An 18487-nucleotide genomic window follows, 5' to 3' on the forward strand; every position below is an offset into this window, starting at 1 on the left:
TACATGGGTAGGCATTAATTTCTACAGTTTTAAACATATACTAAAATTTGTTTTTAAGAAACGTCTATATATTTATCTTTATTTTTTCAAAATTTATTGAAATCATCACTATGTAAAAACAAATTATATTTTAAACAAATGAACTTTAAATCTAAAACAACACTATGTATTTTGGATCATCGCATTTTTATTTAAGATTCTCATAAGAATTCTATGTCGCTATTTTTAAATGTTTTCTATATGTGGAATTTCACAATACATGTTTGGAATTTGGAATAGGCATATATTTGGAACTTCTGTTTCGGTGAAGTAAAGTAATTATCGAGAAGTCGTTAATATTATAAACACGTTTTAAATTTTGAAGCGTGAATGTAAACATTTTCGCAAATGTTTTACTAAAGATTAAAGCGAAGATCGCTCCTTTAGCCATGTGCTTATTTTAAACCAGATGTTTGGGAAACATTGACTTTTAGTATAATCTTCTAAGAACCTGAAGCAAGGGTAAAATAATAATATGATTGTGCGTATTTACATTGGTTTAATGCGGAATGGCGAAAAGTGTTATATTAGGTATACCATTAGGCAAGACTTAGAGGGTTATAAGTTCATATTTTAATTATTGATTTAATCTATTATTCAAAGTGAAATTATCAAATTCCTTTTCGTAGATAAAATTGAACTACATCTTATGTTTTCAGCGCCTACTGAAGCTTCGAGAGCCAAAGAAATCGTTCAATTTATCAAAATCAAACGTGGGGTATGTAACACGTGCGCCGAGTTAAGTGGCGGGCAGCTTAAATATAAATAGGTAGGCTATGAATTTTACGATAAATGTTCTCGTTCCACTTGATGTGGATCAATGACGTCTCAAAATGTCTATTATAAGTTTTAATAATCATAAAACTAACTGTAGCATATTATATTGATAAAATAATTACATTATTTGTAATTTTATAAAAGTATCTAATCATCAAGAATAAACGTAGGTTGTATATAAAACTATATGTTTTAATTATTTAAAAACGAGGTAAATATTTTTGAATTGATAATAGCTATTATATTAGGTATTAGCAGTGGCGGGGTAAAGGGGGGGGGGTGGACCGCCCGGGTGCCCAGCACCAAGGGGTGACACCGTCCACAGTGCAGCTCAGAAAAAATACTCTCACAACTCACAACCACGAGGACTCGCGACAAGCGGGGTGAGCGCGAGGTCGAGAGAATTCTTTATTCACTTGTCCATATAATACAAAAATGTGTATATTTTTGAAGCGCGATCGTAAGTTATTGTCGTATGTTTACACGCAGGAAATAGGTAACTTAGCTAAAAACGTAAATATGTTTTTTGTTTTTTACCTTTTTAAAACCATTAAATATATCAATATCTACTTAAACTTTCACATAAAAAATTTAAAACTGTCAGGGCAGCCAAACATCGTGCCGACCATTCAATATTCCATACAGTTTTCACTTTATACGCGACAGTTTGCAAACTGCAAAAGAAACTGTACAGTTTTCTTTCCGTATAAGGTGCGCTATAGAATTGTAAACGTGCCTACTTACTAAGAAACTGCAAAATAGCTATCTATCTCCCCTTTCTCGAACATTCATAAACCATTTTTCATATAAGTGTCACCTCAAATATTTTGTCACCCCCGTGCATGCCCGTCCAGTCAGTCGCAGATGCAGGGTTTGAGATTCATTATAAAAGGGGACTATTCTGAGTCCATTCCGAATCTAGCGCTGTGTCTCAGATTCTTCTTAACTATTTGCGTTTGGGTGGTTTCGTGTGATTGAAGCTTTTCAAAATTAAAGTTAATGAAATCGTATTTAAGATAAACTATGAGCAAAGCGCGACTATCTAATCTCTCTATTTTGTCAATTGGAAGGGAAAGAAAAGCAAACTTTGACCATGTTATTGAATATTTTAATAAAATAACTTCGCGTCAGCTCGTTTAGTAAGTATTTGTTGTTTTATTTTGGGGGCTGCTCATTTGAAACCCGCCCCGGGTGCCAACCCACACTACGCCACTGGGTAATAGGTTCATGTTCGGGTTTTACTATCTTTTTATTTTTTTAATGACTTTTTCACCGCTATGCTGAGGTGTTCTAGCCAGATTTATGCACATGTGTTAGGGCCGGTTGCATCGATAAAAGTTAAGTTAAAGTCAGGGCTAAAGTAAAATAAAAGTTACTTTTATGTCAAAATGCGTTGCATCAAAAAAAGTTTACTAAATATTAACAAAAAAAATACTTTTATTTGACCGGCCGCCAGGGGACCGTTTAAAGATAAGTTTAAAGTTAAATGCGATCTGCCATCTGTCAAAAAAGCGTCGTGAGTGTTGAAATCTATTGATCGATCTGTGAAAAGTTGCACAAAATGTCAATTTTATCTGATTTTTCGTCTTCCGATGACGAATTTATCATCGAGTATATTCTAAACTGAAAACAAAAACTGTTCAAACCACGAACGGACCATTTTTTGTGGGAAGAGTCCGACTTTATCGCAAGATTTCGAATGTCAAAAAAGTGAAGAACTAATGATTATTTGAATTTTTAATTGTTAATTATTTTTCAAAACACAGGACTTGATCATCAGCGTCGTGGTGTAAAATAAATCTAAATCATCACTGTTTTGAAATGCTGTTTATTTATTTTTAAATAGAGCTAGATTGAGCTCAGCTAACTCTTTCATTTAAGGCTGCCATAGTTGCCCGAAAAATGTCATTTTTTTGCTCTATTTCTAGAGTACAAAGTTCTTCATTTTGTTTTAGCTTTTGCTCTTTTAATTTTTTATCTAGTTCAAAAAGGACGATGTCTCTTTTGTTCTTTTCTTCTCCGAATGCGCAGTGTTGCTTCGCCCTTTCGCACACACTGAAAATTGGAACGAAATTTAAACGTTTGTGCCCAAAGACGCGTTGCGGGGCATGTGTATTGCTACATGTAACTAAACATGTATGTGCTTGCGCAAAAATCCCAACAATTTTTAGGGTGAAACTTGAACCTTTACAGTGGCAACATTCTTAACTTTAACGTAACTAAAATAATGTTGATGCAACGGAATTTTTTAGTTACCAGATTTTGAGCTTTAACTAAGTTTAAATATTTAACTTTAAACTAAATTTATACCAACTTTGATGCAACCGGCCCTTAGTAATATAATAGGACATAAGTAGTTAGTCTATTAGTATTTCATATTAACTACACTATATAGAACATATTTATAATTTATAAATACAGAGTTAATATAGGTTGTGTCCGTTTTTTTCCGTAATGAAGAGAACAAGAGGGCGTAAACAAAAAAAACAAATTAGTTAGTAGAGGATTCTCTCTTATTATTTAAAAACAAATTAGTCAACAATTCATATGGCATCTTTACCGTACACTGCGCAAATATCGCAAGCAGCTTTGGCAACTTTATTCCCTCGATTGAACGCGAATAGAAAGAGGTATCGAAATAAAAGGCTCACTCTTGCCTACTTGACATTGAAAAAAAAGAAATATTAGCGTTTTTGTAATTTACCCATATATTAAAATTTTTGGTGGCCATTTACAAAGAGTTGTAAATAACTCACCATTAGGAAATGGAAATCAAATTGGGGTAGAGTGCGTGGGGTTCGAACCTCGGATCTTTGATCCGTGAGTCCGCAACACAAGCCACAAATCGAAGGCTTGTAATAAAATAAAATAATATACATACCGTAAAAGCAAACAAAATATCTTGTAGAGCAGAAAATTTTCCCCACTTTCATTTTTTTAACTTTTGGTGTTCATTTTTAAATTGTAAAAAAATGGACACAGCTTATATGTAAACACCTAATGCGGGCCCTCTAGGTCAAACGCTCAAGGTTCCAGCGGTGTTATTCTGAACCGCCCCCGCGGCCGTAGAAAATACTTTTATCTCGAGTATTTTGTATGTAAATTCGCGAGATAAAAGCTTTTTCTACGGCCGCGAGAGCTTTTGGAATATTACCCCAGGTTGATTCTTTGTAGGATTGACGTGTAGTATTTGTTTTTAAGATGTTTTTTGCTACACTGCAGTATTTCACTGTCCCTGGACTGCCACCGAAAATGTAAGATTAATCACCTTACCTTCATGTTACAAAAATGATCGAGATTAGCTGCATTTGGTGTTCCAATGCAGTGCCCTATGCACCACTGGGTGCAGGAAGGGTACGACGATGATGATTATTTATTAATATAATTCATAATATAAATCAAATAAATATAAATAATAAATAACATCATATTCGAATACCTACTTTTGAAAATAAAATTAGAGGGGAAAGGAATGAAGGCTATTTTCATTATATAGTTCATCAAGGGCTCTTTATAAATGTGATTCAGTGAAATATTGAATTCAACTTTAGTTGAAATTTAATAAATATATTTTTTATAAAATTTTTGCACCTCAACAGGCCAGGAGGCCCAATACAGTTATGAATTAGATCACAGAATACTCAGGCTTGAGAAAAATCACATTTAATTTTTGTGTTCTCCCCGGAATCGAACCCAGAACATTCAGTGTGCGAGTCAAGTGTTTTGTGTGTTGAATGCAAACCTTTAAGAGGATGTTTGGTCTGACTCTGCTTCTTTGTGGAAGGGATGCTAGTCCGAGACATTAAGGATTATCTTCATTCTCCAAAAAAAATATATGGTTTTTTTTAAAGTTTACCATGAGGAATGTTCCTCTGGAGTTTCGCGGTCTGGCTTTGGAACACCGTGTATATTATGTTAGTTTGTAATTAACCTGGAAGAATGCAATGTGTGAAAAATTGGTTTAATCATGAAAAAAATAAAGTTCATAAATGACAAAGTAATTTATTTTCAATTGTAGCTTTTTAAATATTCATACGTGTTTTAATCATTTCAGAACTCGTGATGAAGAGCGCAGTCCGAGTAAGGAGAGCACTGTCAGGGGATGGGTGTCGAGTCAAAACCTCAACCAAGACTCCACCAAAGCTGATAAGACTGAACCATTTACTACAGGTAGATATAAAAGTTGAGCTACTGATAGCGTTTTTCTAAGCTATTATTCTACCCCTGTCATCTGGGCTTATTATATCAACAGTTGAATAACAATATTATATATATCATCCCAGATTATGGATGCTGCATTTAAGTCTGAATGCTCCTAGTAATAATTATATTTTTTAGATTAAAGTTAGTTATACGCTTAAATTGAGAAAGTCCAGTATTATGATTCAGCTGACTATCTATGAAGATGCAAGGTATGGAGTAATTTTTTGAGGATTATTATTTATGAGTGCTGAAGGAATCTTGGTGAAAAAATCGTTGAATTTGTTTGTTCCTACACCATTTTTTCTCCATCATTTAAATAATGTTATCGATTATAAGCTTTTGGGAAAAAATGAGTCGTCATTGTTTTCTATTTGTAATTTCATCAATCACATTTCTTTGGGATCTGAGTTTGAAATTTATAATTTATTTAAATAGCAATCTTTTTTGTACTTCACACAATACAGGGCTTTATATTAACACACTTTATGTTTTATGATAATCGCTTTTAACCTAGATAATATCGATTTCACAGAGAGTATTTGAATCACTAAGGTTTTGACAGGAGTGTTGAAGTATTCATATTTTTATGAAATTATCCATGTGGATTTTAGATTAGTTTTCTGTAGTGTACCTATACAACCATATATGTCAAATTATTTCAGTTTCCATTTACTCTGGTGGAGATAATTTTTTTCTTACAGTGGAATATGAGGCGATAAAGCTTCTAGTGGTAGCCTTGCAAATGGGTTTACAGAAAACCGAAACAATTAAGTATTCAATTAGTGTCTCTGAGTACTTTTGATCTATTTTAAATTTGTAGTTGTTTAGTTCTTTCATAATAAATAATTGACAAGTGTACCATCTGTGAGAGTACCTTATTAAAAAATTTAATAATCATTACAAATTGGATTATCAGGCTTTGCACGCACAAGTTCATCTTGGACGTCCACTCCTGACCTTGGTGGAATCAATGATGACGCCAAAGCAGTGACCTTCAGCTTGACTCTGCCTCGAAAACGACCAACTCCTGCAGACACGGGACAAAAATCAGGTATTTAAATAAAAAGCAAAAATTTATTTTAACCATACAAAAACTGTAAATTTAAGGTGGGAATACAAGTAGGTACTAATTAGAATTAGCCAACTCAGTACCTACATACATACTTTATTTTTAAAAAATAATTTCAAAAAGTATTCCATTTAAATTTTCTCTTTTGTTTTTTTTAACCTTTTTTTTCTCAATTATAATTTTTTGGTAAGGGGATGGTTGCTTTTATACATGGTAAATTATACACTAATTTATCTAGGTATTCTGTGATGATATTGAATTTACTATGTATTACATTTGCTGAATGAACTTGCAACAATGACCTATAATTAAATAGGTTTGTTACAAGTGGGATGAAAATATGTTAAATTTAATCTCCTTATCAGTAAGAGTCAATGCTGTTCAAGTTCTAGGTGAGGAAAATTCTTGATTGTACCCATAGGTTCAATTTGTGAAATTACCCTCTTGGAGTATTTATAAGAGTGTTGGTTTAATTTTATCTATGGTTCAGTGCATAAAATATTATATTGACCCTGGAATATTTACAGAAACACAGAGTGTGGTCACATTACGAAGACCATCTGGAACCCCCCCTCCCACACCTGCTCATTTGATGATAAATAAAAATGATTCCTTAGCCGAAAGAGTAAGAAAGGTACGTCATTGTTACTGCTTCAATGGTAAACGGAATCCGATAAAAACAACTTTTAAAGAAATGATCACAATCATTATTATTAAGGGATTTTTGTCTGCCTCGTGGTGTGTGGTAGCTTGTTTGGCTTTCATGCATGAGGTCTTGGGTTAAATTCCCGACAATTTTCATTGTTTTCCTGTACTGGTATCCACAACCTAAGACTGATAATGTAACAAATTATCATGATATGCTGTATATGATACACTTACTATTTTATATGACAAGGACAATAATTTAAAAAATAAAATATTTAGTAGATAATTTGGATTTTTTATTGAGAAATTTGCAACAGTATCTAGACCAAATTTTTGCAGCCTCAAATGTAGATTAAACCCCACCAGTAGTTGATTTAGAATAATAATAATTATGATTTATCAACTACCTTTTTTGGTAATAGATTTTCCTGGATTATGTGAGTCTGCTTAACTGGGTATAACCTGTTTTAAGACATATATTTTTATATGCAGTGCAAAATAATAACAAAACATGACTACCTGTTAGTTAATTTATTACACAATTTTAATTATCTATACATGTTATTATTTATGAATGCGTTTTAGTAATTTTTCTGACTTTTCTCTACCCAAATCCCGGAATCATTTTTTCAAATGAATCTGGGTCATGGTTTTACAATGTTCGGGCAATATATTGAATGTTTTGGCTACCAAAAACCTGAAATTTCTTTGCACGAAATCAAAGTTTGTGGTAGACCCCACGACCCATCCTTTAGTTTCACTCCTGGTATTGCGGGAGTGCTCCTTTCGGGATTTAGCAGAATTATTTACTTTTACATTTAATTAAGAATAATTAGGTGCATTGTTGATACATTAAAAAATGCTTAATCCAGAAAGTGGTAACCTAAATTCTCTGGACATTAAAAATTAATGAAAAATCATGCTTATAATGTTTTTATTCATGTCTCTATCTCATCTGTGAATAACAAAAGTTTATGTTAATATGCATAATTTATTCACTATTTTAGATGCAAGCTCTGAAGGCACATAGTAATAGTTTTGATAAAGAGTCTAGTACTGAAAGAGAGCGTGATACTAACAAAACAGAAAAGCCACGGGAGAAGAGTACTGAAACAGCTACTCTCAAGTCTCCAAAGGTCATTATCAAACCTTCTGATAACTCCAAACAAAATGACGTCAATTTCCTTATAAAGGTTTGTATATTTTTGTGTATCTGATAAAATGAAAGACTGTTATTTCAATTAAAATAATTTTATAAAGAATATATAAGAATCATTTAAAATATATTCAGTGTTCATATTTTTCCACAGTGCCAATTTCCTATTTATTTAAAAAACGATAAAGGATTATATTTATCATTATCATTAATACATTTTTTAACTGTGACTAAAATTTAAATTCAATACCTCTTACATTTTTTCACAATTTCACTTTCCTAACATCATTTCTTTTGTAAATATGTATCATGGTGAGATTCTTTAACATTTGTGTGACTATGCTATGATCATACAACATTCTAAGCCTTCATCGTATGGATTTAATATAAACAGCTTCAAGTTTGACAATTAGATAAAGAACATTGTAAATAATTAAAAATGATTTATTAATTTTAACGGAAATTTATGTTATTCATATTAAAAAACCTTATTTTTGTCTTAATTATGAATAAACAAAAGAAACAATACAGGCTAAGATTTTTTTGAATCGATCTAGGTCAAAAGTGCCAGAACAAACGCCCGACCTCCATTACGAGGTGGTCCGACAAAAGATCTGGTAAACGGTGGAACATCAAAAGATTCCAGCAGCGACAAAGAAGATTCTGATTCCAATCAAGAAGATGATAATGTTAGCACTGCGGGAACTTCTACAACAGATACTACATTAGTAGATCACAATCACCTCGATTATCAGGTAAATAAAATTAAAAATAATATTTGAACAAAATAGATTTAACAATAAAATGTTAGGTAGATACTAACAAGAAAAAATAAAATAAATTCTATATTTGAAAAAGTTTTGATAATAGACATTTTTATTTTATTCGAAATTTGAAACTTTAAGATCAAAGTTGTAGATTGTAGATAACTGCCAATGATTGTATATTACTGATAAAACACGAAATAAATAAATTGCTTCCATTTTTTATTTACTAAGAGGAATTATTTTCACTTAGCTAATGGAAAGCCTCAAAGACGAAAATGAAAACTTGAGGAAGAGATGTGAGCGAGTTGAGAAGGAGAAAAGTGACATCCTGTTAAGAAGATTGGCCTCCCTTGACACCCCTTCATCTAAATCGACCGCAAGACCATCGGAAATGCTTAAATTACAGCAAAAAGTTAACGAACTCACCGTTCAAAATGAAGATCTTAAGGATGAGAAGAAGCATTTGCAGCAAAGAGTTAGAGAATTTGAAACAGAATCAGAGGTTGGTGTGGAAAACTATAAACATTTTGTGCATTTTACGATATAAAATTCATCTCATGTTTGCTCAAAATAAAAAATATTTCAATCATATTTTATTATATAGGCTTTCAAACATAAAAAAAAACTGTGCGTTGACTCTTGGTTTGCAATAAAAAATAAATCATTCACACTTAAAAGCTACATCGAAACAATCGAAGCAATATATTATAAGAACCTGCTGACGAGTTGTATGCTTACAATTCAGCAGGACTTTAATTTTAAGACTATTGTGTAAATATTTTTGAAAAAAAAAAAATAACTCAGTTTACAATATGGAAGTGTTTTACAGAAATTATGACCTGCCATTTACTGGATTGATTCACTGGTTAAACCGAAGTAAACCATTATAGAAATCATAAAAAAACGCACCATCAATAATTCCCATCATTATTATTATTTATTAAACACAAAAATAAAAAGATGAGCAGAACGTATGTTTTAAATGTTTTAAACTAAACCCAACCGAGCTACTTTTTGTGGTATATTTGTGTTTTATTATTGATAAATTTAGTCTACAGAATGATTAATTAATGTTTTAAATTAAAGTCAACCGAACTACTTTTTGTGGCGTAATTGTGTTTTATTATTGATAAATTTAGTCTACAGAATGGTTAAGTTCTAGGAGAAACTAAAAAATATTATTGTATGTAGAGTCGACCATCACCCGAGGCTGCAGCACGGACTGTAGAGCAACTGAGATCCAAGCTCTTGGCGGCAGAAACACTCTGCGAAGAGCTGATGGATGAAAATGAGGACATGAAGCGAGAACTGCGCTCTATGGAGGAGGAGATTGAAGAAATGCAAGACAACTTTAGGTAAAATCTAATATTTATCTTTACATTATTTTCATCATACCCCTCAGCATCCGATGGTGTGTAGGCACAATTGATCAACAAAATGCAGCGTATTTTGATCGTCTGTTGCATGAAGGTTACATGATCAGTTTTACGCTCCAATGACAGTAAAATATTGCAGTGTAAAACCACTTTTAAAAGAAATATTTCACACAAACTAGTCAATTGAGGACTTGGTCCACTCTTAGAGTTAATAATTAAAGCTTTTTGCTCACCTTTTGTGCAGTGATATATTGTGGGGTAGTTACTACAATTAAGTAACTTCAAAATCAGCATTTGTCAGTAACCCACTAAAATCTTTTTTTTATTTCTCCGTAAATGTTACAAAAAGAAAATTCATGCATTAAAATGTGAGGGGTCCAACAGGGTTGTGTTCTCTCACCTACTTTGTTTAATCTGTACTCTGACTTCATCTTTAAAGAAGCTCTGATTGGTACAAATCTCGGTGTGAAGGTAAACGGTGTAGCCATCAATAATATTACATATGCAGATGACACCGTTCTAATTGCAGACAATACACAAAACCTTCAAGAATTGCTTGGGAAGATTAACTCCGTCCGTGAACGTTTCGGTTTAAATATGAATGGAAACAAAACTAAACTTATGGTTTCTAGCCCGGAGAGTCATCTAAATGTAAATCTCCAACTTAAAGGTGTCAATATTGAGAGAGTGAAACAGTTCAAGTACTTAGGCAGTATCTTCACTGAAAATCTAGACCCCAAAATTGAGATAAAATGCAGAATAGAAGCAGCCCGAACAGGATTTAACAAAATTAAAAATCTTCTTTGTGATGATAATATAAACCTTAAGCTGAGACAACGAATGGTCAAATGTTATATATGGTCTGTCTTACTGTACGGTGTAGAGGTGTGGACTCTAAAAGTTAATATTATAAACCGCCTTGAAGCATTTGAAATGTGGATCCACCGTAGAATGTTTAGAATATCTTGGACTGATATGATAACCAACAATGAAGTATTACGTAGAGCCAATACTAATAGAAAACTATTCACCACTGTTAAGCTCTGTAAGATTTTATATTTTGGCCAAGTGTTGAGAGGTGATAAATATGCCATATTCAGCTTATCATGAAGGGGAAGATCGAGGGACGTAGAGGGGTCGGAAGAAAATAGCTTTTCTGGCTTCTAAACATCCGAGCATGGACCAGGATTAGAACTGTGGAAGAGCTGTTTCGCACTGCTAAGGATAGGAAAGCTTTCTCCCAAGTGATCGTCAACGTCGGGGGGACCCGACATGACACGTGAAGAAGAAGATGCATTAAAATCATTATTATATGATTGTAATGAATCACTACTTGCCTATTTGTATTGAGCAAGATACAAATATGTGTTTTTAGTGGGTGAGCGGTAAGACGATGCCTTAATTATTATTATTATGGATAACATATATAGCACCATTTCCGTAATATAATACCTCAAGGGCGAAATATATTGGGAGAAAATAATAAAACAATAATGGAATAATTGTTTCTTGATCTAAATAATGCATCTCTGTAAAGGCTGTAATGGTGAATTCGAAACTTAGAACAGAACACTAAGACGGTAATGAAAAAAATTGCAAAATAAAAAAACTATTTTAGGAAGAATTTGAAGATTTGTAGATTCATCCAAAATAATTTACGATACAATTATTGACAGCTTATTATTTTTATTAAACCAAGAAAGTTTATACAAACTAACTATATTACAGAACAAAGCCTTAAGAAATATTTTGAAAAAAAAAAACAATACACAAGTGTAAATGAATTAAAAGTACTGATATACAATTAAACAATATTTTACTATACAATGATATTTGTGTATTCTGAATATTATGAATTCTAAAAAAAACCCAATTTATTATATTATGAATTCTAAAAAAAAAAAGAATTTCGGAAAAAAGTTGATCAGAGCCAAAATGAATATAATCACAGTACCAGAAAAAAAGTTAAAATCAGACTCCCATTTGGAAAAAAGGCATAATCATAAAATTCCATTTTAGTAGTAAAAAAATATATGGGATAAAACATTTATGAAGAAAAAAAAATTCAAAATTCAATCTGAATGTTAAGAACACATATGTGTTAAAAAACTTTCAAATTATATATATGTACATTTTTATTATCATTGGACACATAAGAATATGTTTGTGTGCCCCAAGATTCAAAATAAAAAATGCTGATTTTGAAGATATCTAGTTGTAGTAATTACTCCACGATAAGAGGCCATGAATGATGGAAATGTCATTGATAGTGACATAAAATTATTATTTTTCACAGATACATAAAATACATCTAGTATTACAATGTTTATCATGTTTAACAGGGAAGATCAAGCCGATGAATATAGTTCCATAAGGAAAGAGTTGGAGCAGACGACTAAGAACTGCCGAGTCCTGTCCTTCAAACTCAAGAAAACCGAGAGGAAGACGGAACAGCTAGAATCTGAGAAATTAGAACATGAAAAGAAACTTCTGGAGGTCAGTTGTTTTCTCATACTTACTGCAATCAGTTTTGGATTCTATTTTGATTTTTTCTATCCATGCTCTATACTGTTTTTAACAAAAATAAATGCTTACTGTGTATATTTTAGAGGCAGCCACAATTTTTTGTACACATTTCGAACAAAAGAAATATATGTTCCTGTTAGATATAAAATAATTGGTACATATTTCCAATAACCCATAGAAAATGTCTTGGTGGTATATTAATTTTTGTAAAAATTTAAATATTATAAGTGTACAATGTATGTAAATAATTTTTTTAAAAAGTACATTCAATTTGATTAAATACATAAACCTAGTGTTCCACAAATAAGGTTTTTATTATTTTTTTGCTCTCTTGTACAATTTGTTTTTTGATAACGAGTTGTTCTTGCTGTGTACCCTTCATGTATGTTTAAGATATGTGATCACTATTTTATTATTTTAGTTGGCGGGTGGTGCGGCTGGTCTGGATAGGGTGGCCAAAATTAAGCAGCTGGAGCAAGACCTCGCTCTCTCTAACGAGGTCGCCCTTCGCATGCAGAGGGAGCTTCAGGAAGCCAATGCTCGCCTCAGTCAACAGGCCGTTACTCCCAACCAGAAGAGAGCACCGACACTGGGCAACATTGGAAAGTCTCAGAGTACCGATGCTGTAAGTTGATTGATTAAATTCTATTTCAATTTCAGTGTCAAAAATGTCAGCGTTTATTATAATGTGGATGTTCAAGCTACGGAAAATTCGAAATAAAAAATGTTTTCTTATACGGGTTGAAAATTAGAGCATTTATTTGTATGGCGAAGTTTCTCTAAAATCTATGAATAAATAATTGAAAATGATTTGAATAAAAATGAACTACTTTAAATGACATTGCAAGTTCTTTTAAATTAACTAATGATATAGTGTTGTGATGGATTTCCGGTTTACGGAAAACAGACCCACCAATCAGGACAGTTCACTGAAGAAAACTAGTGACACCATGAGCCGAGTAATTAGTATAAAAAATAATGAAACTTGAAAAAATCGTAGCGATGATAATATGATACATATAAATAAAATAAAATTTGGTGAAAATGCTACAGCAAATTGGATATAAAAAGTGCTTTTTTGCACGCGGTAACAATTAGAACATTTAATTGTACTGAAAACTTTCTCGAAATGTATGAAAGAATTAATAAAAATATGAACTACTTTGAAACATCACACGTTCAGGTGAACACCATCAATTAATTATGTATTGTGATAGATTTTCTATTCCCGGGTACCCAGGTTTAGCATGTTTTAAAGGGTACAGGGTTCTCTTTTTAAATATAAGGAAAACTTATCGACTTGAACTCGTGACCTCATGGGCGGAGTAATTTAAAAAAATCATAGCGATGATAATACGATATGTAAAAATAAAGATATTTTTTGGCTTAGATACTTTTTTTTAAAACCACTCAACTTCCCTTATTGAGTCCGCTTTGTTCTTGGAATAATGCAAATTAATTAATATATTTATTATGGTATATAATTTACATTTTATAAAGTGTATTATGGTTGCTAGTTATCTAACTAGGTTGTCATGAAATAGCTAACAGTGATTCTTTAGCTATTTTTATGTTGTTTGTTTCAAAAGACCATACATGAACTACAATACAAACATAAATATATTAAACATTAATTGAATCATGAAAAAAAAGGTCGTCTTATATATCTTTGAGAGATTTGGGTTTAAAAGATTTGATTTTTTAATAATTTTCGATATGGTTACATAAAACGTCAAGTCAATCCAGAGTGACATCAAAGTTTGATTTAAGCTCTTGTAACAATATAGTGAAAGCCCTCAAAGATATTCACAAAAATGGTGCTATGTAAATTATCCATATTAATCAAGATTTTTATTTATACTTTTTCAAAGTATTTTCATGTATTATGAAATATTTTCTAAAATATTTTTTCAGTCCTTTGTACAATAATTATGTGGAATGAAATCATCTAAGTAAAAAGACCGAAGAACTCCTCTTTTAAATGCACTTACTCTACTTTATTTTGGTTTAGAACAATCATAATCAATAAATAATAATTGTATTCATTAGAGTTCTATAGTTACGAGAAAACATTTATTATAAATAAATTGTTTGCAGAAACCGAGTCGCGCTACTCTGACAAGAGGAGGATCGCAAGAGGATCCCCAGAAACTACTTCGTGATCTTCAGGATTCTCTGGAGAGGGAAGCTGATCTCAGGGAACAACTGAAGAACGCTGAAGAAGAGGTAATAATACACAACCTTTAATCTAACTGATCGTACTTGATTTCAAACAAAACTGAAAATAAGTAATAAAATTTATTGCAACATTTGGACATGCTGAAAATATTGTTGATAAAAATTTGTATTCATTTAGTTAGCAAAAAACTGGCAACTGTAGATTGGAATAATAAAACGTTTCGTGGAAATAAATTTACTGTTTCAGATTCTTTTATACAATGTTGACTTAGAGAGCCAGTCATATCTATTTAAAAGCATTTTATGATTTGTTTGTATTAATTTTATTATCGATAATTATATGCCTCATAAGTTATTATTTCACAGCGTGAAACATTTATAGAAACTATAAATCTACTTTACAGCTGCAGCTAAAACAGTGGGGTGTTTGTTTTTGTCTAAGGAATATAAATACCCAGTGAAAGTGGGTAGATAAATTTAGCAGCTGGGATGTAGTGTAAATGTCACGCTACTAAATCAAAGGGAGGCAACAGAAATAGTAAACTCTAAAAAAATATTTGATTCCATACTGTTGTTAATTTTGTTTCGTTTTTGTGATCAAATAATTATATAAAATATATTATACATTAAAAAATATGTACGGTTAGTATCGGCTAAAATAACAAGTTATATTTTATAATTTCTGTGGCCATGCGAATGGAGAATACAGCTCTGTGTGTGAAATAGAAACGAAACCCTGGACGAGCATTTTCGACACGACAGCTACTCTCAGGTAAAAATCCTGAAAAAGAAATCGAGCGGAGATAAGTTTGCTTAGTGGTGCGCTTGAGGTCGATTTCATCAAGAGGTCCGATTCTTGGCAGGGTCAACACGAAATATTTATTTAAAGGGTGATTCACTGCAATATTTCACTATCCCTAGACTGGCACTTGAAGCGTAAGATTCATCACCTTGCCTCCATGTAACAGATGATCGAAATATGCTACATTATTGATGTACCAATGCAATGCCCTATATACCACTGGATACGGAAAGGGTAATAATGATAATATATATTTAAAATTGTACTCTTCGTGGCCGTATGGTCAGTGCGTTTGCCTACCACGCGCCCTTGAGGTATTTTATTACGAAAATGGCACTATGTAAGTTATCCATAATATTAATAACACGCAAGAGGTCTCGGATTCGATTCCCGACATGGTTGACATTAAATATTGATTTAAACAGGTGCTTTTACAGCATATTTCATAGTGCCTGAGCTAGCACCTGAAGCGTACGAAGCGTAAGTGATCATCTTACCTTCATGTAACAAAAAAAATAACTGTACGAATTAGATTTTTTAGATTTAAGTACTTTAAATAACTTTCAAGCATAATCATTGATTTGAGCTGTCCATTGGTTGTTTGCAGCTGCTCTGAGTAACAACTAATATAGTGTCACTAATTTGGCATATTGCCTCTGATGCGTTGGGTTGCCATACATTCACCCCTCTACAACCGCATTTCCTCGATCATTTGCCAAAGGGCAAATTTTAGCTGGCATAGAGTTGTTTAGCTAGCTAAAAGATTTTTGTGGGAAAAATTATGTCAGGTATTAAAAGTTTAAAAATTTGGAAATCTCAGAATATTTTTCACTCACAGGCCAGTTGGTACCGTGAACGTCAAGGTGGTGGGAGGATTTCCCCCTCTCGCAGAGTCCATCCTCACCCTTCCACATTCGTCCCCCAAACGTCCGTATTCTCCCACCCCGATCTCATACCCCCATCTCGCTCCTTAGAGGATTTGGATGAAGAAGTCCAACCGGTGGACCAGAATACGGCACAGAGGCTTCACGTTCTACAAATGCAGCTGGCAATGGGAAAACAGTTCAGTTCTCTAGACATCAGTGACATTACTTTCGGCTTAAATAAAGTCACTCAAACTAAACAGGATCAATACTGCTGTGCCAGTCAGACTGATGACATTATGTTTGTTGATTCGTCTTGTAATACGTCGTTTAACTCTGAGCATCAATCGATCCAATGTTCCTCAGATGTCAACTATGCCGCGGTACAAACAGATCAGATAATTGTTTCAGAAATAAATACGCAAACAATACAAGATTTATGTAGAGATACTGCTACTTCAACAGATGGACTCTTAAAAGTGGAAAATTCGTTATTACAAACAGAAACAAACGATAATCTTTCTAAATGTAACTCCCAATCCACAATGACCGAAGCAATGTTAATTTTGGATGATATTTCCACTTCTAGAGTTTCTCTAGAAGATGTGAAGATATTATCCACCGAAGGCGTGTTGACTGAAATAACTTCAGAATCTTTGTCTTTGCAAAGACCGAAACGCGAGAGCTCTCAAAGTCCTCCCCTGAGCCCGACCCTACCTCCTACCGAGCCCCTCTCCCAGAGTTTCCCCTATCCCTTCATGTCGGTATTCAGCGCAATGGCGGGAAGATTACCTTACATAGGTACTGATGGAATATATTATCACTTTGTTGTGCCGCCCTTTTACCCGGATAACAAATCAGTCATTTAGAACAAGATTGTAACCTTAACTCTACAAAATTTAGGGGCGTCTCACGATTAAACGACGTAGTCACAATGACTGAGGGGCTAGAATTCTGGTCCATATACCGTAGTGTTTCATGGTACGTTTTACAATTTTTTACACTTTGGAGCGATTTCACTGGTTACAATCTTATTCAGATATGTACTTCCATAATGAACATTAATGTTGTGTCTATTGTTTATTAAATAATCTAATTACTCTAGTAGTTGTAAAATTTTATCATTGATTGTAAGTAACTATTTCTACATGTGTTGTTTTAACAGAACTCAACAGTACATCATAATTTTAATAGTCTACAAATATAATGGTATAAAGCTATAGTAATTCGGTACAATATAATCTCCGGAAATTTTTAATCTATGATTTTAACATTTATTCACTGAAAAAAATGCTTGTAGTTTGTAAGACAGTGAGATTACATAATACCCTAAATTGATTTGTTTATAACTTGTACCGTTTTCAGGGAATAAACTTGCGTAAAAAGGGGTCTCGACTAGAGGATGACAATGAATCACTGGTCCTACAGCTGAAGAAAATGGCTACCAAGGCCAGAAGTATGTTCCCAAACGTGAAACCCTTTACCCGCTTCCTAAATATCCCCAGAGTATTGTGTGTCCTTGAGCATTAATGAGGAAGTTCAGCCCCAAGGGAAATTGAATATAAAAAATATATTCTTTAAATAGAGCATAGTAAAAATTAGAGCATCAAATTGCAAGGCGAAGTTCAAAAATGGTTTTAATTTCATTTTAGTTTTCGAAGAATAAAAATGATTTTAATAAAAACAAACTACTTTGCATAAAATCACTAGTTCTTCCAAATCAACCAATGATAAGAGAGTTGAGATAGATTTCTGGTTTACGGTAAGTAAACTGACCAATCAGCAGAACTCATCCAGAAGAAGGGGAAGAGAACTTAAGAAGTCATACGTGAAGTAATTAAAAAAATACAAAATACTTAAAAAAATCATAGCGCTGATAGTACGGTACATAAATATATTTTGAAAATAGTTTTGGCTTAGTTTAATAAATAAAAAAAATACTGAACTTCCTTATTATTCAATTACCTCTGTAAAGTTTTGCGATGGCTAAATTAACACTTAACCCTTTGAGCATACCTGATCGTGTAGCCATTTTCTGCAGTTGTGGTGTAACGTGAAATATGTTTAATTCTTAACATTGCAA

General features: G+C 32.7%; 1 protein-coding gene across 2 annotated transcripts in view; it reads left to right on the plus strand.

Annotated features, from left to right (window-relative positions):
• LOC148285801 (uncharacterized) overlaps positions 1-18487 on the plus strand; it is a 35618-nt gene that overhangs the window by 4582 nt on the left and 12549 nt on the right. The window contains exons 3-13 of one of the 2 annotated variants that reach the window (XM_088224324.1): positions 4871-4986; positions 5936-6070; positions 6616-6722; positions 7744-7929; positions 8450-8647; positions 8910-9161; positions 9851-10014; positions 12378-12531; positions 12983-13186; positions 14659-14787; positions 17770-17860. In XM_088224324.1, coding sequence (XP_088080450.1) covers positions 4871-4986; positions 5936-6070; positions 6616-6722; positions 7744-7929; positions 8450-8647; positions 8910-9161; positions 9851-10014; positions 12378-12531; positions 12983-13186; positions 14659-14787; positions 17770-17860 — 1736 coding nt within the window. Of the gene's footprint in view, positions 1-4870; positions 4987-5935; positions 6071-6615; positions 6723-7743; positions 7930-8449; positions 8648-8909; positions 9162-9850; positions 10015-12377; positions 12532-12982; positions 13187-14658; positions 14788-16379; positions 17206-17769; positions 17861-18487 lie in introns of both variants that reach the window. The other variant, XM_088224250.1, reaches the window with a different exon arrangement.

Source organism: Micrasema longulum, unplaced genomic scaffold (genome assembly GCF_059751315.1).
Source record: "Micrasema longulum isolate JH-2025_06_02 unplaced genomic scaffold, ASM5975131v1 h1tg000004l, whole genome shotgun sequence".
Taxonomy (NCBI): Eukaryota; Metazoa; Arthropoda; class Insecta; order Trichoptera; family Brachycentridae; genus Micrasema; species Micrasema longulum.